At 45.4% G+C, this 21,394-nt stretch overlaps 1 protein-coding gene across 2 annotated transcripts in view; it reads left to right on the plus strand.

Annotated features, from left to right (window-relative positions):
• The window catches only part of FBXO21 (F-box protein 21), a 33,016-nt gene extending 22,636 nt beyond the window's left edge, over nucleotides 1-10,380 (plus strand). For both annotated transcript variants that reach the window (XM_058158248.1, XM_058158249.1), the window contains exons 11-12: nucleotides 2,316-2,473; nucleotides 6,904-10,380. In XM_058158248.1, the coding sequence (XP_058014231.1) occupies nucleotides 2,316-2,473; nucleotides 6,904-7,079 (334 nt within the window). In that variant the 3' untranslated portion in view covers nucleotides 7,080-10,380. The remainder of the gene's footprint in view (nucleotides 1-2,315; nucleotides 2,474-6,903) is intronic.
• The last annotated feature ends 11,014 nt before the right edge of the window (nucleotides 10,381-21,394 follow it).

Consider the following 21,394-nt stretch of genomic DNA (forward strand, 5'->3'; position numbering starts at 1 on the left):
TTCATTCTTTCTCTCTCTCATTCTCTCTCATTTTTTTCTCTCCCTCTCATTCTTTCTCTCTCTTTCTCTTTCTCTCTCCCTCTCGCATTCTTTCTCTCTCCCTCTTTCATTCTTTCTCTCTCTCATTCTTTCTCCCTCCTTTATTCTTTCTCTCTCTCTTTCTCATTCTCTTTCTCCCTCTCTCATTCTTTCTCTCTCTCATTCTCTCCCTCCTTCATTCTTTCTCTCATTCTTTCTCTCTCTCATTCTCTCCCTCCTTCATTCTTTCTCTCTCATTCTTTCTCTCTTTCATTCTCTCTCCCTCTCTCATTCTTTCTCCCTCTTTCATTCTTTATGTCTCTCCCTCTCTCATTCTCTCTCTTTCTCATTCTTTCTCTCTCTTTCATTTCTCTCTCTCTCATTCTTTCTCCCTCTTTCATTCTCTTTCTGTCTTTCCCTTTCTCATTCTTTCTCTCTCTCTCTCTCATTCTTTCTCTCTTTCTCTTTCTCTTTCTCTATCTTTCATTTTTTCTCTCTCTCTCTCTCTCTCTCTCTCATATCTCCCAACCAACATTTCTTAGAAGACAAACTTTTGAGACAGTTGCTTGTCCCTGTTTCTTAATCTCCCAGGACCTCCTCCACCACCCTAGTTTATTTTTATCCTTCTCCCTCACCCCCAGCAACTGGGCAGGCTTCCATACAGCTCTGGCCGGCAGCCTTTTCCATCTCTTGTTTGCTTAGAATACTTCCAAAATCTAGCTTGATGCTAAAAGTCTTCTGAAAATAAAGGCGCAGCCCAGTGCTGATAATCTTACTTTCTCATTTTGAACTTTTTTTTAAAAAAAAATATAGCGAAGTGAATCAGAGAACTTTGGTGGGAGCAAAGGGACAATATTGGTGAACGTTGTCTTTGAAGTCCCACATTTTTTTTAAGAGCAGATGATCAAAGGGAAAAATTCTGGCTCAGGATGTGCTTTGCTCGACTTTCGCCCTCTCTCGTAGGCCAACCAAAACAAACCAACCCTTAACTGCTAGATGAAGCTGCTGACAAGCAACAGCTCTAGAAAGTACATAATCAGTGAAGAAAGACGTAATAAATGTGCTGTAGGAAAGTTGTTTCCCACTGTTAACAACAAGAGGAGAACTTAAGTTGTTCTAAGTTGGTAGGATGTGGGTGAAATCTTCCGCCAGTCATGAATGAGACTGAGTTTATATGTCTACGATAAAGGAGAATATTTGAGGCTCAGTGTTGACATGAGGGGTCCTTGGTGCTCTCTGAGCTTGCTTGTCTTCTTGCAGACATTTCATGACCCAACTAGGTAATGTCATCACTACTACAAAGGGAGGAGGGTTTGGTGGAGTGGAGATGGAGAATAGGATTGAGGGGTCCTTGGTGCTGTCTGAGCTTGCTTGTTTTCTTGCAGACTCTTCATGACCCAAACTAGGTAATAGCATCAATTGCCTAGTAATTGATTACCAATTACCTAGTACTAGCACTGAGGATATTAACCTAGTCTGGGTCATGAAGCGTCTGCAAGAAGACGAGCGTAAATGTTGTGACCGAGGCCCAAGTAGTTGTTACCAGACGCAATCAGTCTTAAAGAAATGTATTTTTTTTAGAACAGCTGAGAATTACTTCATTCTCAGCTTAGTCCAAATTAAGTCTAAAAACAAATCCTTCAGAAAAAGTCCTTCGGCCTTATCACAAACCTTTGTCTTCTTTAACACCCTGCCAAAAGCTTTTCTTGGCAAGAACCCCATGAAGTTTAGAAACAGGAGACAGGAAGCAATTGCAGCAATGTTGCTTTTCTACAAAGAGCCCAAGAGCCATTGCTGTTCTTTTAAGCCTTATGGGAGGGGCCAATCATCTCCTGGCCTTACTCCCGAGTCGTCCTTTTTGCTTTAGCTGCTCTTGCCTTCTGGCAGCTCTTCGCATGTGTGTACTAGGAACAGGTTCCTCTGCCTCTCTGCTGTCTGCCTCTGGAAGCTCTGGAGTCCGTGCATCGCTCCATCTCTGCCTCCGACACAGAGCCCTCGTCCAGGCGTTCCCCTGACTCCAGGACTGACCCATTGTTCTCCCCCGCCTCCTCACTGTCTGACTCCGCTGCCAGCTCCGCGGGCTGCTGGCTGACCACAACACTAAGAGAGCATCAAGAAACCCCCACAATCTTCATCGTCGTCCTCCTCCTCCTCCAAAATGCCAGAGAGTTCTCGCCCAAGCAGACATTGCTTACAATGATATTCTGCAGCATCTATCCTTGTTCTCATTACAAAATCTCCCAGCCCGCCTTCCACCATCGGTGGCATTGCGTAACCCTCTTTCTGCTTCAATTTAGATACGGCTACAACTGTGTGATCTACGGTTGGGACCCAGCGTGCATGATGGGACACGAATGGATCCGAAACATGAACGTCCACAGCCTGCCCCATGGGCCTCACCAGCCTTTCTACAACGTTTTAGTGGAAGATGGGTCGTGCCGATACGCTGCCCAAGGTAGGCCGGCAATATTTCTAACAAGCTTATTTATGGTTGCTTATCCACCGTTTGAAAGGGGGGTAAAATGACTATTAGGGTATTGCTGGGAACACTTTGCTCAAGAGGTGATTTCCTCGCAGTTGCCACATTTGCCTGCTCCACAACAGGCTGGCAAACGTGAGGCTTCTTCAAGGATGTGTTTTGCTCTTGGAAGTAAAACTGCCATCATACAAGAGGTAGACTCTTAAATTTTAAGGCGTGTAACCTCAGGAATTGACCTCCGACCCAGAAGCGAAGAGTTGCACCGTCATTCCACATCCGAGACCAATTCTTGGGGTCTCCCGGGTCATATCCTTTCAATAAGGAAGAATATTCATACTCAAGGTTTGAAATGAGTGGTCCTTGATGCTCTCTGGGCTTGGTTGTTTGTGCACTGATAGCGTTACTTAGTTTGGTCATGAAACATCTGCAAGAAAACGAGCTCAGAGACCACCAAGGACCCCACAATCATTGTTCCTCCTCCTCCTCCTCCTCCTCCTCCTCCTCCTCTTCCTCTTTTTCTCCTCCTCCTCTTCTTTGCACACCCCACTCCCTTCTAGCACTGATGATGTTACCTAGTTTGGATCATGAAACGTCTGCAAGAAAACCATCAAACTCAGAGAGCACCAAGGACCCCTCATATCATTTCAACAGCAGGATTTTTGGTGTTTCCAAATCCACCGGTCTGCAGGACCAATTGATGGGATCCAGCAGGGGTTCTCTTTACAACTAAGGGTAGATCCATGTTCCACTCAGTCTCTGCTGCTTCTTGATAGTGCCTGGAAAAAACCCAGTAACTCCCAATAAACCAGCGTCCACAGTGCTGGTTTAAATGGAAGTTCAGCCCAAGACAGCTTCCTGCAGAACAGAATAGAATAGAATTTTTTATTGGCCAAGTGTGATTGGACACACAAGAAATTTGTCTTTGGTGCACATGCTCTCAGTGTACATAAAGGAAAAGATATGTTCATCAAGAATCATAAGGTACAACACTTAATGATAGTCATAGGGTACAAATAAGCAATCAAATCATACTAGGAAACGATCAATATAAATCGTAAGGATACAAACAACAAAGTTACAGTTATGCAGTCATAAGTGGGAGGAGATGGGTGATAGGAACGATGAGAAGATTAATAGTAGTGCAGACTTAGTGAATAGTTTGACAGTGTTGAGGGAATTATTTGTTTAGCAGAGTGATGGCGTTCGGGAAGAAACTGTCCTTGTGTCTAGTTGTTCTGGTGTGCAGTGCTCTATAGCATCGCTTTGAGGGTCGGAGTTGAAACAGTTTATGTCCAGGATGCGAGGGGTCTGTAGATATTTTCACAGCCCTCTTTTTGACTCGTGCAGTATCCAGGTCCTCAATGGAAGGCAGGTTGGTTAGCCATTGTTTTAAAATAGTTTTGGTAGCAATTGTGGATGGGTTTTCACATGTGTGGGACTGATTCTTCTCTCACAGTGGTCATTGCGTCTTCCACGATAAGAATAGCATCAGACGGAAAACCAATCTGCAACTTTCCTGTTATTTTTAGTTATTTTGATCTCTTATCGTTATTTAGCTCTTTTTAGGCTTGGAATAAGACAGTTCTCCCAGCAGAGGGCACTCTGTACAATTGTAGATTTGGATTACAAATAGTTTTTCCTCCTATTGGTCTTTCTTCCTTTTGTCCTCCTCCTGCTCCTGCCCCAATAATCTAAACTTGGTCTACAACTCAACTTCGCTTAGAGGGATATTAAAAACTCTCCACCCCCAGGGAAATTACATCCAGGAATCTCATCAAAACACACAAGAGCATAAAAGTCCTCCTCATCAAAATTAAATAGGACAACCACAGCACAGAAACAGGACATGAGAGAAGTACGTGTGGCAGCCACTGAAACATGTAACTGCAATCTTTAAGGACACGTGCACACAGCCATATTCCTTCCTCCCCCCTCCCCCCCCCCCAGTGAGAATTGCCCTGTCCTAAAATTGCTTTTTCTCAGAAGAAGAAAAAAAACCCAGCAACCTTTCTGTGTGTGTGTGTGTGTGTGTGTGTGTGTAAGTCTTGGCATTTTCGGGTCTTTTCCCGTGTAAGGTTGAGAGTATCTTGGCAATGTTTCAACGAGATCTCACTCATCATCTTCAGGCTGGTGCTTTCAGCTTCGTGCTTCTGCAAGCAAAGAGTGGTCGGAGCTGCTGTCTCTCTATCTTTGCTCGCAGAAGCACAAAGCCGAAAGCACCAGCCTGAAGATGATGAATGAGACCTCGTCGAAACGTCACCAAGATACTCTCAACCTTACATGAGAAAAGACCCGAATATGCCAATCGAAGCACGAAGCAGTAAACACCAGCCTGAAGATGACGAATGAGACTTCGTCGAAATGTTGCCAAGACACTTCCAATTTTACACGGGAAAAAACCCGAACAACCAAAGACCTACATACAAACACCCATGAAAACCTCAGAAAACAAATGTATGTATGTATGTATGTATGTATGTATTTTTTCAAGGAAAATGAAATTTCAGCAGCCTTGGATTTTATCGAAATAACTGAAGTTGATGGAGAGCAGCAAGTAGAAACTTTATTTCCCGGAAAATCATGAGTGTCAAGTCCCACCCAGTGTCAGTTTTGGAAGCCATATTAGCACTGGAAGCTTCCACGCTGCCACCTTCTCGTGCGTGGGAAAGTAGGAGGGGGGATTCAGTAGAGGGAATATAGTTAGACAAAATAGCTTTCTTCTTTTCGGTCAAGGTCAAGACAGTCCTTGCATCTGGAGAAGGAGTGGTTGGAGTGATGTCTTGAGATGGGATGGATGGTGATTGGAGCATGTGATGGACCAATGGGTTTGGGGGGTTTTGATTTACTGAGGGGAAAACCCGGAACTCTCAGATTTGGGTTTTCCCAGATGTGCCATTATATCTACTTGAATAAATGGAACTTTGAGAAAATCCTCGGAAGTTTTAACTGGAGTTGGGGTTTTCTGGAATGTTGACACCCAGCTTGGCAAGGTCAAAAAAAAAAAAAAAAAAAAGAATTGTATAGATTTCAGGAATGTGAATTTAATGGCAATAGCACTTAGACTTACCGTATTTTTCAGTCTATAAAACGCACTGGAGTATAAGATGCACCTTAGTTGTTGGGGAGGAAAATAAGAAAAAAGCTGATTGGCAGGTGGATTGGCCTCCCAGAATACCCCCAATCAGCTGTTCCCAGAGGTGAATTTTAGCAACAGGTTCCTTGGTTGTGAGCTCTGTGCCTTGGGTTGTTGTTGTTTTTTTCTGCCTCTGAAACTCTGTTTCAGAAAAAACTTTTTTTCTGCCTCTGAAAGCCTCCGAAACAGCATCAGAAAAAAAGCCTCTGAAGCTCTGTTTGGGGGCTTCTTTTCTGAAGCTTCATTTCTGATGCTTTTTTCAGCCTCTGAAACCTCCTTTTGAGAAGCTGGGCGGGGCTACATTTGGAGTATAAGACGCACCCAGATTTTCACCCTCTTTTTTTGGGGGAAAAAGGTGCATCTTAAAACTCCCAAAAAAATACGGTATATACCGCTTTACAGCCCTCTCTAAGCGGTTTACAGAATCAGCCTCTGGCCCCCAACAATCTGGGTCCTCATTTTACCCACCTCGGAAGGAGGGAAGGCTGAGTCAACCTTGATCCTGGTGAGATTTGAACTGCCAAATTGCAGGTAGCCGGCAGGCAGCAGAAGTAGCCTGCAGTGCAGCGCTCTTCACATTGCGCCAATGCGGCTAACGAGCAGATAGTCCTCGACTTGCGACCACAGTTGAGTCCTAGATTTTCGTTGCTAAGCGAGACATTTGTTCAGGGCGTTTTGCTCCGTTTTATTAACTTTCTTGCCACGATTGGTTAAGCGAATCACTGCAGTTAGTAGCATGGTCGTTAAGCGAATTTGGCTTCCCCATTGACTTCACACAATTGAGTTAGGCTGCCCTAAGACTCCTCTCCCTCCCTCTTGGTTGCTTCTCTCTTAAGCCCCTATCCATGGCTCTCCTGCCCTTTGTGCAGTCTCTCACTTGTGAGGGTTCCAAGTAACACCCCCAACAAAAGAAAACTCCGAGGCTTGAGTTTCCTCAAAGTTCCATTTTATTAGAGATGTCGTATTGGCACATCTGGGAAAAGCCAAATCTGAAAATTTCCATGTTTTCCCCACCCAAAGGAAAGTTCATCTCCCTGCCACATGTCCAATCAAAGTACCGTCCCAACTGGAGATGCCTTCCAGTTCCAGCCTTCCAGGTGCAGGGCAAGAAGGCCTTGACTCCTTGAGAAAGGAATGTTATTATGGCTACATATCACCCGTGCTCCATACAATTCCCCCTTCCAGTTTCCCACAGCAGTAAATGTGGCAGGCCTGAAGGCCGAACGAAAAAGATGGCTTCCAGGCCTGACATCACTTTTCTTTCCTTTTGCAGAGAATCTGGAACTCAACCCAGAACCTCACGAGATCCCTCACCCAGACATCGGTCGCTACTTCGAGGAGTTTGCCGACACGTATTACGTGGCCAACCCAGAGTTGGAGATCCGATACCCTGAGGATATGGAGCTCACGCGTTCCGCTGGCCAGAAAACGGAAGAGAGCAAAGAATGAGATTGATTTCTTTCTTTCTTTTTTCTTCCATCCCCTTCCTCTTTGCAAGGACAGGAGAAACTTTCCACAAGCAGCGGTGGGAATTTCATCATGAGGAAGCTGCTGGTCTGAGGAACTGCATTTTGCTAGCTAGTAGTGAAAACATCGTGTTGTGTAACCCTCTCGATTGCATTGTGCCGACACTTGTAAAAAAACAAACACAAAAACCCATGTGTTTAGAAACCACCTCTGAAAGTTCCTTCCCCCAGAATGAAGAACTTCTGAGACTTAAATAAAAGTTCTCCTTCTGTGAAATTTTGCACGACCTGCAGACGGCTGAAGCAGCCGTGGATGATTTCTAGGTAGGACTTTTTTGGAACAAACACGACATTTGTCTTGGTTCAACTTTGACCAGCCAACGAGGTGCCAAAACCTTAGGAATGACATTGGATGCTTCCTTACTCAAAAGATCTCCTAGAAACATTTGTCAGGAACTCTCTCCGCTGCTTCAGGCCAACAACTCAGATTTTAAAAACCTGCGCTGGGTTGTCGTCGTTATTTTTATTTTTTATTTTCCTTGCAGGGTTTCTTGGATTCACATTCCATCACACAAGACACCATGCCACCTTGGTGACGAAGCTGGAGACGAGCATCATTCTCCTTCCGTTCTGCTTGTTTGCTCACTCCATTTAAAAAAAAAAAAAGGGATAAAACAGCAAATTTCTCAAACGTAACACTGGGAGGAAAAGAAAGCACCGAAGGACGTTAGCGTTCATGGTCTAAAATTTCCTTTTCTCAGGGAAAAAATAAAATAAAATCAGAGCCGGTTGATTTGAAAGTCCGTCTGGCAAGAAAGAACTGATCATGCTTTCATCGGTTGTTGTAAATAATATAATTTCCAGGCTGTGGACTATGTAATTTCTGAATTGGTGTGTCTGGGCAGAGTGCCGCTGACACTGGCTGCATTGCGCATTTTAGGGGCAGAGGAGGTAAGCTTTTAATTATCACATTGTTAAAAGGATAAAATGATACGCTTCTACGATCTTTTAAGTCCCGAATGTTGCTGTTTTGTAGCGGTGAAATTGTTATTTTCAGGATCACCCCCTTCATTTGCATGCTGTGTTTTCATCACACTTCGGCCAGCGCATTTCCCCGTGAAATTTAGTGTTAACCTACAGGGAGTAACAGCTCAGAGGTTCGAGTTAGATTGTCCCTCTAGGAACACGCGTGCGCCCTTCGACAATGTGTACAGATAGTCCTCGACTTACAACCGTAACGGAACCTGCCCATTATGGTCATAAGTCATGATAAGACATATTCCGAAGAGAGAGAGAGAAGTTTCCTGAGGATGGGCTCCAACACGAGGCCCAAAACTTGGAAGAATAAAACTTTGATCCTAGTGACTGTCTCGGGATTGGATCCTACTGTCAGGGTTCCAAGTAATCCACCTATACCAAACAAAATGCCCAAGGCAGGTAGATTCCTCAAAGAATAGCTTTACAGTTTTACTAGGTATATCATATTGGCACGGTTCTGGCGAAAACTGAACTCTGAAGGTTCCCGCGGTTTTCATCTAATTAAAGGGTTTTTTTTCCCCCTTCCCCCAAACAATCAGTCACATGGGCCAATCAAGGTGCTGCCCGGTTGCCTGGTAACGTCACTCCTCCTCTCTCTCTGACCAGGTGTGAGAATGGCCTTGGTTCCCAGAAGGAAGTATTTTGTTTTGGCTACAAAACCCCAGCTATCTCTATTCCCCCCCCCTCCCTCCCTATCCCCTCAGCTCCAGCGTGGCAACACTAAAGCTTCAAAACGGCGTAGGGTCAGGTCAGCTTCAGGATTGACACCTTGCAATAAGTCATAAAGCAGGTCATCGCATCACCAACCCGATTTTTACGGCCTCTTCGTTTTCCTTCGTGTGCTGTGGTTGTTAAATGAGCCCGTTGTGCACGATGGGGCATTTTCGCCAAGAACCAGAAGCAAATGCTTGTTTTCAGCAAACACATCGTCAATCGCAATCATGTGGACGCCCCCTCCCCCCCTCAGGACACTGTGTAAATGATTGCCCACCACCCAAAAAATGCAGGAGCAAGAAAGGGACTGTCCGTCGGAACTTGAGAACCAAGATGTACAAATAACCTTTTTGGGAAGTCCGGCGTAATTTTGGACAGTCGCTAAGCAAACGATCGTAAGCGGAGGACTACCTGTAGACCTTTGGATCGGTGGTGGTGGAGCCGAATCCACCGGTGGATTGCATCAGGCCGGCGTGATTTATCTCTCCCAAGGGCAGCCGCCAACGGGGTTTACCTCCCTTGAGACGTGAGCCCGTGCTGACTCCCAGGCGCAGGACCGTTGTCTGCATCATCCCGTGAGATCCGACGAAGATGACCGCTGAAGACGCAGAAGGAGAGGGGGGCGGGGGCTGCAAAGACCACCCTTCGCGGCTGCTTTTAAAAGCCAATCGCAAAAGCCGAATGGAAAGAACTAACCTATGCAGTTCACGCAGCACAGCCCTCTTGTTGATTTTTGAGAGGTTTTTAGCAATACCCAAGTCCATATTTTAGCAATACGCGGTCTCTCTCTCTCTCTCGCTGACGGGGAGACGGTGCGGCTGAGAAACGAACCACAAAGCTGCCTCAGCTTGCACCCTTCAGCCTGCAGCTGGCTGCGGGTCCCCTGTTATCCCTGGTCAGATAACCTCAATCAGAAGTGTTTTCATTTCCCTCTCTGGATAGTTGTGGATCTGATGCATGCCTGCCTCTCTTTCTCTCCTAAACTTATATATATATAAGTTTATATATATATTTCCTGAAGCGCTTGGAATTTTTCCTTCATCTGAATGGTGCTATATAAATCCATCTCCCTCCCCCTCCCTCCCACCCTCTTTCGTTCTCCCCTTTTCGTTCTCTCTCCCCCTTTCGTTCTCTCTCTCCCTCTTTTGTTCTCTCTCTCTTTCTCCCTCTTTTGCTCTCTCTCTCTCCCTCTTTCTTTCTTCCTCCCTCTCTCCCTTTTATTCTCTCCCTCTCTTTCGTTCTCTCTCTCCCTCTTTCGTTCTCTCTCTTTCTCTCTCTCTCCCTCCCTCTTTTGTTCTCTCCCCCTCTTTCCTTCTCCCTCCCTCTTTCGTTCTCCCTCTTTCGTTCTCCCTCCCTCTCTCCCTTCCTCTTTTATTCTCCCTCTTTCGTTCTCCCTCCCTCACCCTCTTTCATTCTCTCTCTTTCTGTCTCTCTCATCTCTCTATCTATCCCTCTATTTACCTTCAAGCATTTTGAAGATATCCAAAAAAGCAGAGTTTGTACAGCCCATCAATCCTGTATGCAGTTTTGAACATAAAATGCACTATTCGTTTTTTAAGGAGAGGTACAAATGTAAGGGATATGTTTCTCTCCCTCTCTCCTTCCCAGCACTTCATGGTATTTCTGGAATAAAATGACACTTTCAGCTTGTAACTGTGCCATATTCTTTCTAATATAAAGCCATTTCTTTTCTTGGGCGTTTTCTAAATCTTGAGTTAGACAGAAGTCAATGGGAAGTCCTACTCATAAAAACACTTGATTATGAAATTTAAATCCACGGTAATTGTTAAGGGACATTTGAACTGACCATCACTGACTCTCAAAAAAATACTTTTTGAAATGATGTATAATGATATTTTTCTAAAGGAGAGAAAAAAGGGTTTTGGCTCCAAGCCAGTTTGGAATTAATTTTCTTTCTCTCTGCCTTCAACCAGATCCCAAAAAGCTCTCGGCTTTTTTCTTTAAAAGACAACACATTTTGTACATTCCTAGAGATTTTTTATTTTTTTCTTGATCACTTCATATTCCTAGTCTGCACTCTGCTCTTGGAAATAAAACTCGTTTAAGTCTCAAAACAGTTTACCCCTGGATTCCTCAACAGTAGCTAAATCTTCTTTATCCATAAAAATACCTGAATGTGTAATATAATATTACACATTCAAGAGGAAAAAAAGCCTAAAGAATGTAAAGTAAGACTGTTACCTGATCTTTAAGGTTATATTTGTTTATTTGGAAAAATTATATTGCTGCCTAATCACTCACAGCCACTCAAGGCGGCTTACAGGAAATAAATATAAAAGCAAATAATAAAATAATAACTCTCCCCCCCCCCGGTGATAACAATACACAGACACACACACGTGTGTATATATATGTGTATGTATATATAAAGATGCGGTGGCTCAGTGGCTAAGACACTGAGCTTGTCAATCAGAAAGGTCGGCAATTCAGCGGTTTGAATCCTTAGTGCCGCATAACAGGGTGAGCTCCCGTGACTTGTCCCAGCTTCTGCCAACCTAGCAGTTCGAAAGCAGGTAAAAAATACAAGTAGAAAAAATAGGGACCACCTTTGGTGGGAAGGGAACAGCGTTCCGAGCCACCACAGAGAAGGCCCCCCCTTCTGGGTCCCGCCAGATGTATCTCCTTTGGGGATGGGATCCCGCAACATTCCTTGCCTCCCCGCTCTAGTGGGTGTATGAGACGCGGAATCGTCGTACTCTTGCACCCCAGCTGTTCCCAGATGTTGAGATCACGAGTCTTCGTTGCGGAAGGTGAGTCGTTTAGGAGAAAAGGGGGGTTCCTGGGTTTAGGGTGGTGGAAATTCATAATCAGCTTTGGAAATTACTTGTGCAGAAATGGCCGTCAAGGGTTTATTTTTCTCTCAAGCCGACCCGTGAATCAAAGCGTTGATTTGATCAAACGTTGAATCATTTCAACGTCATTAAAATTGCTTTGAAATGAACAGTGACATTTTCTCGACACCCCTTGATTGAGTTTCGAAAGCCGAAGCTCCGAGTTCTGGTTTATGACAAGCTCGAACGTGAGTCAGCAGCGAAATGCGGCGGCCAAAAGCAAGAACCAACTCAAGTTTCCAGACTGTGGGAAGTAACCATTCCTGTACATTTTCCCCGTTTTCACAGAACCAGTTCAAGCGCGATGGCCAATTTCTGAGTGCCGCGTTTTCAGAAGCCTCAAGAACAATTGGAAAGTGCACTCGGAAAGTCGTAGGACTCAGAAATGCCGAAAGATCGAAGAAGTGCCATACGCTAAATAAATAAATTCAGAAAAATTGTCTAGAGAAAAGGAGGACCTGGGTGGGGGACATGATTAGCAGTATTCCAGTATTTGAAAGGTTGCCACAGAGAAGTGGGGGGTCAATTTATTATCCAAAGCACCAGAAGGCAAGACAAGAAACAATGGATGGAAACTAACCAAAGAGAGAAGCAACCTGGAATTAAGGAGAAACTTCCTAACAGTGAGGACAATTAACCAGTGGAACAGCTTGCCACCAGAAGTTGTGGGTGCTTCATCACTGGAGGTTTTTAAGAAGAGATTAGACAGTCACTTGTCTGAAATGGTATAGGATCTCCTGCTTGAGCAGGGGGCTGGACTAGAAGACCTCCAAGGTCCTTTCCAGCTCTATTCTGATTGGTGGGTTGGGTTGGGTTGGGTTGGGTTGGGTTGGTTGGTTGGTTGATGGAAGGAGGTGGGTACATCTACTCTATGAGAAGAACAGAACGAAGGGTGGGAAATATCTTGGCACTTTTCAGGTATCTGAAGGAAGTCAAGACCTGTTTTGGGTTTCTCGTCTTGTTTCTGTTTGTCCCAGATTGTAGGAAACACGGATTTCAGTTACAGAATTTGTGGTTGAACGTTAACTAGAACCTAGCTGGATGGGTCAAGCAGAAGTTGGACAGCCATCCATGGGACCTCTCTTCATCTGAACACTTGCCTCGGTAGGAAAGGGCTTCTACCTTCCCTCCAGTTCTGCAGTCTTTCCCACCGTGCAAATTGACCCTTAGGGGTCAGTCAGGCAGATGGGTATTCAATACCGGGTCCTTGCTGTCCATCAAGCTTTGAAAGGTCTGCGAGCCAGGCTGTCTCCTGCGCTCAGCATGCTCGTCCGTCTGGCTTGCCTTGTCTCCGCAGAAAGTAATAGTTTGGTCTAATTGTTACTGTCTGGATCAGGATGTGCCAAGCCAGGGTTTTTGGCAGATCATTAAGAGGCTTTTAAGGAGAGCATGGATCCGAGCCAAATGCAGTGGCTTGCAGGGACAATCAGGAAGATGGCCTCTTGTGATTTAATAGACTTGGGCCTGCGTGTGAGCTCCAGCTGATAAAATGCTCCAGGGTGCATTTAGGACCAAGGAAGACGGCTTCTCTTCCACAAATAAATAAATTGTTGTTAGTTGTAAAGTCGTGTCCGACCCATCGCGACCCCATGGACAACATACCTCCAGGCCTTCCTGTCCTCTCCCATCCTCCGGAGTCCATTTAAATTCATGCCGACTGCTTCAGTGACTCCATACAGCCACCTCGTTCTCTGTTGTTCTCTGACCTTTCTTGCTTCAGCTGTTAAGCGAATAACTTCCGTTGATCAGCTAGCAACCCGGTTGTTAAGTGAATCTGGCCTTGCCCATTGAGTTTGCTTGTCAGGAGGTCGCAAAAGGAGTATCACATGTTCTTGGGACATAAATATGAGTCGGTTGCCTCAAAATTTTGATCATGACCATGGGGATGCTGCAAAGGTCGTAAGGCTGAAAAACAGTCACAAGTCACATTTTTTGGTGTGGTGACTTCAAACGATCACTAAATGAACAGTTGTAAGTTGAGGCCTGCCTCTACCCCAGACGTCTAGACTAATCTTGATGTAACACGCGAATATCCAAAGCTTTTTGCTTTACAGCAGGGGTCTCCAACCTTGGTCCCTTTAAGACTTGTGGACTTCAACTCCCAGAGTTCCTCAGCCAGCTTTGCTTTGCTGGCTGAGGGACTCTGGGAGTTGAAGTCCACAAGTCTTAAAGGGACCAAGGTTGGAGACCCCCGCTTTACAGAACATGCATTTTTACATTTTTTTTTCCTCCTTGGGGGAGAAGGGAGGTCTAGGAAACATGAAATATCAATCAATCAATCAAATCAATCAACCAGTTCTTCTGTTCCTTGTGGTCAATAGGTGCTCATCATCATGAGATCTACTGACCACATGAAGAACATCGACATCTGACAGTGAGAACAATCAACCGATGGAACAGAAGTTGCCTTCAGAAGTTGCGGGAGCTTCATCCCTGGAGGCTTTCAAGAAGAGACTGGACTGCCATCTGTCAGAAACGGTGTAGGGTCTCCTGCTTGGGTGGGGAGTTGGACTAGATGATCTACAAGGTCCCTTCCAACTCTGTTAATCTGTAACCAAGATGATTAGGGGACTGGAGGATAAAACATACGATGAACAATGAACGGTTGCAGGAACTGGGCCTGGCTAGTCTAGTGAAGAGAAGGACCAGGGGAGACAGGATAGCAGTCTTCCAATATTTGAGGGGCTGCTACAGAGAGGAAGGGGTCAAGCTATTCTCCAAAGCACCCGAAGGCCAGACAAGGAATAACGGATGGAAACTGAGCAAGGAGAGATTCAACCTAGAAATGAGGAGGAATTTTCTGACAGTGAGAACAATCAATCCATGGAACAGAAGTTGCCTTCGTTGTGGGAGCTTCATCAGTGGAAGCTTTCAAGAAGAATAGAATAGAATAGAATAGAATTTATTGGCCAAATGTGATTGGACACACAAGGAATTTGTCTTGGTGCATATGCTCTCAGTGTACATAAAAGAAAAGATACGTTCATCAAGGTACAACATTTACAACACAATTGATGATCAATATATCAATATAAATCATAAGGATTGCCAGCAACAAGTTATAGTCATACAGTCATAAGTGGAAAGAGATTGACGATGGGAACTATGAAACGATTAATAGTAGTGCAGATTCAGTAAATAGTCTGACAGTGTTGAGGGAATTATTTGTTTAGCAGAGTGATGGCCTTCGGGGAAAAACTGTTCTTGTGTCTAGTTGTTCTGGTGTGCAGTGCTCTATAGCGTCGTTTTGAGGGTAGGAGTTGAAACAGTTTATGTCCAGGATGCGAGGGATCTGCAAATATTTTCACGGCCCTCTTCTTGATTCGTGCAGTATACAGGTCCTCAATGGAAGGCAGGTTGGTAGCAATTATTTTTTCTGCAGTTCTAATTATCCTCTGAAGTCTGTGTTTTTCTTGTTGGGTTGCAGAACCGAACCAGACAGTTATAGAGGTGCAAATGACAGACTCAATAATTCCTCTGTAGAATTGGATCAGCAGCTCCTTGGGCAGTTTGAGCTTACTGAGTTGGCGCAGAAAGAACATTCTTTGTTGTCCTTTTTAATGATGTTTTTGATGTTAGCTGTCCATTTGAGATCTTGCGATATGATAGAACCCAGAAATTTGAAGGTTTCTACTGTTGATACTGTGTTGTCAAGTATTGTGAGAGGTGGAAGTATGGAAGGGTTTTTCCTAAAGTCTACCACCATTTCTACGGTTTTGAGTGTGTTCAGTTCCAGATTGTTTTGGTTGCACCACAAGGCTAGTCGTTCGACCTCTCGTCTATATGCGGATTCGTCATTGTCTCGAATGAGACCAATCACTGTTGTGTCATCTGCGAACTTCAGTAGCTTAACAAATGGATCATTGGAGATGCAGTCATTGGTATACAGAGAGAAGAGAAGTGGGGAGAGCACACAGCCTTGGGGGGGCCCTGTGCTAATTGTACAGGTATTTGATGTGATCTTGCTTAGCTTCACCTGCTGCTTCCTGTTTGTTAGGAAGCTTGTGATCCACTTACAAGTCTGTTCCGGTACCTGTAGCTGGTTTAGCTTAGTTAGAAGAATGTCTGGAATGATGGTATTGAATGCTGAACTAAAGTCTACAAAAAGGACCCTTGCATAGGTCTTTGGAGACTCAAGATGTTGTAGGATGTAGTGCAGAGCCATATTAACAGCATCATCTGTTGATCTATTTGCTCGGTATGCAAATTGCAAGGGGTCTAAGAGCGGATTCATGATGGTTTTCAGGTAGGAAAGCACTAGCCTTTCAAAGGTTTTCATGACTACAGATGTTAGAGCAACTGGTCTGTAGTCATTCAGTTCCTTGATGGTGGGCTTCTTCGGCACTGGGATGATGGTAGAGCGTTTGAAGCAAGAAGGAACATAGCACATCTCTAGTGATTTATTGAAAATATGGGTGAAGATGGGGGCCAATTGGTCAGCACAGACTTTTAAGCAAGAAGGAGTTATCTTGTCTGGACCTGGAGCTTTTCCTGGCTTTTGTCTGTGAAATAGGTCCTGCACTTCCTTTTCTGTGATCACTAGGGGTTGTGAACCCAATGAAATGGGGTCAGTTGTAGGAGGCTTGGGAGGCTTGGCTGTTGTTGGTGTGTCTGAAGACACTGGACTGCCACCTGTCAGAAATGGTGTAGGGTCTCCTGCTTGGGCGGGTAAGGGATTGGATTAGATGACCTCCAAGGTCCCTTCCAACTCTTGTATTCTATATTCAATGGAACAGAAATTGCCTTTGAAAGTTGTGGGAGCTTCATCACTGAAACGCTTTCAAGAAGAGATTGGGCTGCCATCTGTTAGGAACGGGTGTAGGGTCTCCTGCTTGCGCGGTTGGGGTGGAGGGTTGGACTAGAGGGTTGGACTAGAGATCCCTTCCAACTCCGTTAATCTGTTTTATCTCCTAAACTCCACTGAAGATGTTACCTAGCCTGGTAACAAAACGTTTGGAAGCTTGGAGAACAGATTTTTGCATCACTCAGAGTTTGACCACTTCCAGGTAGGTAACCGGGAGCATAAAAATACCTGTCTCAGATTTTTCCAGGAAGCAATAAGCATCCACAAATGTCGTAAACTTCCAGACACCCAAATTTAAGTTTCTCGTCCATATCTGGTTCTCCAAACCTGCCTTTCTCTCTCACTGCCTCTCTGCATAGAGAGTCTCAACAGCCTGTCAATAGAGGAGATTTTTACCCCATCTTTATTATTTTATAAGTAACTCAAGGTGGCAAACATGCCTAATATGTTCTTCTCCACCTATTTCCCCCACAACAACAACAACCCTGTGAGGTAGGATGGGCTGAGAGAGAGTGACTGGCAATAAAGTAATCTAGCCAGCTTTCATGCCTAAAGTGGGATTAGAACTCAGTCTCCTGCTGATTGGCCTGAAGTCACCCAGTCAGCTTTCATGCCTAAGGCGGGACTAGAACTCACAGTCTCCTGGTGATTGGCCTGGAGACACCCAGTCAGCTTTTACACCTAAGGCGGGACTAGAACTCACAGTCTCCTGGTGATTGGCCTGGAGACACCCAGTCAGCTTTTACACCTAAGGCGGGACTAGAACTCACAGTCTCCTGGTGATTGGCCTGGAGACACCCAGTCAGCTTTCATGCCTAAGGCAGGACTAGAACTCACAGTCTCCTGGTGATTGGCCTGGAGACACCCAGTCAGCTTTTACACCTAAGGCGGGACTAGAACTCACAGTCTCCTGGTGACTGGCGTGAGGTCATCCAGCCCAGGGGTCTCCAACCTTGGCAACTTTAAGACTTGTGGACCAACTCCCAGAATTCCTCAGCCAGCTTTGCTAGCTGAGGAACTCTGGGAGTTGAAGTCCACAAGTCTTAAAGTTGTCAAGGTTGGAGACCCCTGATCCAGCCAGCTGAATGCCTAAAGTGGGTCTAGAACTCACAGTCTCCTAGTTTCTAACTTGGTGCCTTAACCGCTAGGCCAAACTGTTTATCTTGCCTTTGAGTTACTATTCTAGCCTATTTGCCCACTAGACCGGTTTGAAGCTTTGCTCCAGCAGCCAAGAAATAAAACAGGAACAGTTAGAAGAGGAAACAAAATAAACAAATAGAACAAAATTATTATTTTTTTTAAAGAGCTCCACTTATTCAAACTTAACAGCACTCTGATTTAAAAAAAAAAGAGTTTAGGAAAAGCTATTTAAATGCAGGTCAGGAAAATCTCTCCGTTCCTTTAAAAGCATGGAAGGTTCAGCAGCTAAGGGGTTAATTGCTGGTCTCATCCAGCAACACCTGTGAATTTTGGGGACTTCCTGCAGCCATTTTTTATTTTATTTAATACCAGATGTGCACTTGGGCCTTATTGTGCAGGCTTGGAGGTGAGTTCTCTCTATTTTTACTTTTGTGGGGACTATTTCTTAGTGGCCGTTTATGGAAACGGGTTGGGGTAAAATTGGAATTTGTTTGGGGTGTGTTTTTCGGAGCAAGTTAAAGGAGCAAATTTATGTTGACCTGGCTTGGAAAAAAGTGTTTTTGGGTTTTTTTTTTTGCAATGTAAGGTGAAGGTGTGTAAGGCAACAGTGTGTGTGCAAATCTTTGGTCCTTGCGTTGTGTTTCTTTTGGTGCCGTTAGAGAAATTTTAGCCTTTGTGTTTGTTTATTTTCCTTTCCAAAACAATTTATTTAATCAGTCCAGTTTTGTCAGCTAGGAAACTCAGGATGGGCAACCTGATTCCTTTGTTTTAGATTATTTACTCTGCCTTTGTTACTTTATAAGAAACTCAAGGTGGCGAACATATATAAAATGCCTTTCTTGTCCTTTTTTCCTCACCACAACAACCCTGTGAGGTAGGTTGGACCGAGAGAGGGTTTGGTCCAAAGTTGTCCAGCCAGATTTTCATGTTTAAAGTAGGACTAGAATTCCCAGTCACCTAGACTGACCCAAAATCACCCATCTGGCTTTGATACCTAAGGCAGAACTAGAATTCACTATCTCCTGGGGATTGGCCCAAAGTCTCCCAGATGGCTTTCACACCTAAGGTGGAACTAGAACTCCCCATCTCCTGTTTTTTAGCCCGGTGCCTTCACCACTTAGACCAAGCTAGCATCGTAAGGCTTCCTTACAACAGTCTGACAAGGTTGCTCTCGCAGTCAAGCCCAAGGTCAGCCGAGGCATTCAGGGATGTAGTAAATTTGCAACCGGCCAGCACATTCCCAGTCTTATCTTTAACATCCCAAGCATTGCGCTTTCTCTCTTCTCCGGGGCTGCAATATATTTTTAGGTTGATTTTAAACTTTATTCCCAGAAGTCTTTTTTTTTTTTTCTTCTTCCCCTTTCCTCGGAAGGGTTGGTTGAGGCTTTGCGCTGGCCGTTACCATGAATAGCCTTACACAAGGGAATATATATATATATATTTCCTACGTGCAGAATTTTCTCCTGGCGTTTGGGGAGTGTTTACAGATAAGGGAGCACTGGAGGAAGCGTGCATGCCACAAGTCTGTGGGGGATAGATAAAAGAGAAGCAAACCAGGCCTTTTGCAAGAGGCGTTCTAGCCATCTTCCAGGTTCGCAGGAAACCACGATTCCCAAATCTTTCCCTTTCGAAACGTCTTGGCCGCTTTTAAGACCTGTGGACTTCCAACTTTCCAGAATTCCCTGCCGTGAACTGTAGCTCGGTCCCTCAGAAGTTTTCAGTCGGAGAAGAGGCTACCAGATTCCTGCAGATGTTGCTCTGCAGCGGATGAGCAGGGCTCTTCCCTCCTCCAGTTTAACAGATTTGCCCTTAACCAGATTAACGGAGTCGGAAGGGACCTTGTAGGTCATCTAGTCCAACCCCCTCACCCGCCCAAGCAGGAGACACTAAACCCTTTCTGACAGATGGCAGCCCAGTCTCTTCTTGAAAGCTTCCAGCGATGAAGCTCCCACAACTTCCGAAGGCAACTTCTGTCAAGTTGAATATAGAATAACACAGTCGGAAGGGACCGTGGAGGTCATCAAGTCCAAACCCCCCCAGCCCAAGCAGGAGACCCTACGCCCGTGATGGTGAAGCTATGGCACGTGTGCCACACGTGGAGCCACGTCTGTGGGCACGCGAGCGTTGCCCTAGCTCAGCGCCAGCGGGCATGTGTGTGCCGGACAGCTGATTTTCAGGCCTTCCGGATCCACCGGAAGTTTTGTTTCCGGTCTCTGGAGGGCCTCGGGGGGGAGGGCAAAAATGTCCTCCCTTCCCCTCCCGGACACCCTCCGGAGGCCAGAAACGCCCCAACTTCTGGTGGACCAGGAAGGCCCATTTTTCACTCTCCCTGGGCTCCAGAGGCTTTCTAGGAGTGTGCCAAAAGCGAGGGGGGGGGCAAGGGTGTGTGTGTCACGTGCGCATGCACAGGAGGAGGGGCGCATTTAATTATGGGTATAGTCATGCTCCCCCCCTGCGCTCCCCCTCCAGCTTTTGGCACTCAATGGCGAAAAGGTTACCCATCACTGCTCTACACCATTTCTGACAGGTGGCACTCGCCCAGTTAGCTTTCATACCGAAGGCGGAACTGGAACTCACAGTTGCTTGGCAACTGACTCATATTTATGACAGGGGGTGGGTGGGGTGTCACGTGATCCCCTTTTTGCAACCCTCTGACAAGCAAAATCAGATTCACTGAACAACCGGCTTACTCACTTAACAGCTGCAGTGAAATTGACTAACTTTAAGTCCTTGCAGGATCCAACCTGCGTCAGGTTTCGTCTTCCAAACTTTCGGATTCAAGCCTGCAGCCCATCTTCTTGGCATTAACCGCCAAGCTTTTAAGTTCTTGCCTAGCGCGGCCAGAAAAGTCGTACAAAGGGCGCAAACTCTCTTAACAACCGTCTCGTTTAGCTCAGTTGCGGTCACGAATTGAGGACTCCCTGTTTCTCTTCTGTTAAAAAATTGGAGGAGGAGATGTTCATCCACTGCAGCCAAAGCTCTGGAGGAACCTGGTGGCATCTTCTCCAACTAAGAAATATGAAAACATCCGATGAACCGAGCTACAGTTCACGAAAGCTTTATGAATATAAAACGTGTTAGAAAAGATGCTACAGGCCCTTCCTTGATTTCCCCCCTGCTTAAAGATGGCTACAGGGATGCGGTGGCTCAGTGGCCAAGACGCTGAGCTTGTCGATCGAAAGGTCGGCAGTTCAGCGGTTCGAATCCCTAGCGCCGCGTCACGGGGTGAGCTCCCGTGACTTGTCCCAGCTTCTGCCAACCTAGCAGTTCGAAAGCAGGTAAAAAATGCAAGTAGAAAAATAGGGACCACCTTTGGTGGGAAGGGAACGGCGTTCCGTGCACCTTTGGCGTTAAGTCATGCTGGCCACATGACCACGGAGACGTCTCCGGACAGCGCTGGCTTTTTGGCTTTGAAACGGAGATGAGCAGCGCTCCCTAGAGTCAGGAACGACTAGCGCATATGTGCAAGGGGAACCTTTACCTTTACCTTAAAGATGGCTCTGTCCAGTTTCCAATCTATTTGGAGTCTTTACTACTCCGTTAGCAATCTCTGCTCTCATCTTGCATCTCCTTGATGGGGAAACTACCAAAACTGGAAACAATTTCCTTTTTCTTTTTTTGCTGCTGCCTCCTTTTGTCTTGCGGTCCTTGTGTGTCAGGGAGCGGAGCAGAGATTCTCCAGGCTTTTGACTGAACCTGCCTTGCAGTTTACTCCTCAGTGTGCTGCAGTTGCTGCATTACTGCTGCGGT

The sequence above is a fragment of the Ahaetulla prasina genome, chromosome 15 (assembly GCF_028640845.1).
Source record: "Ahaetulla prasina isolate Xishuangbanna chromosome 15, ASM2864084v1, whole genome shotgun sequence".
Lineage (NCBI taxonomy): Eukaryota > Metazoa > Chordata > Lepidosauria > Squamata > Colubridae > Ahaetulla > Ahaetulla prasina.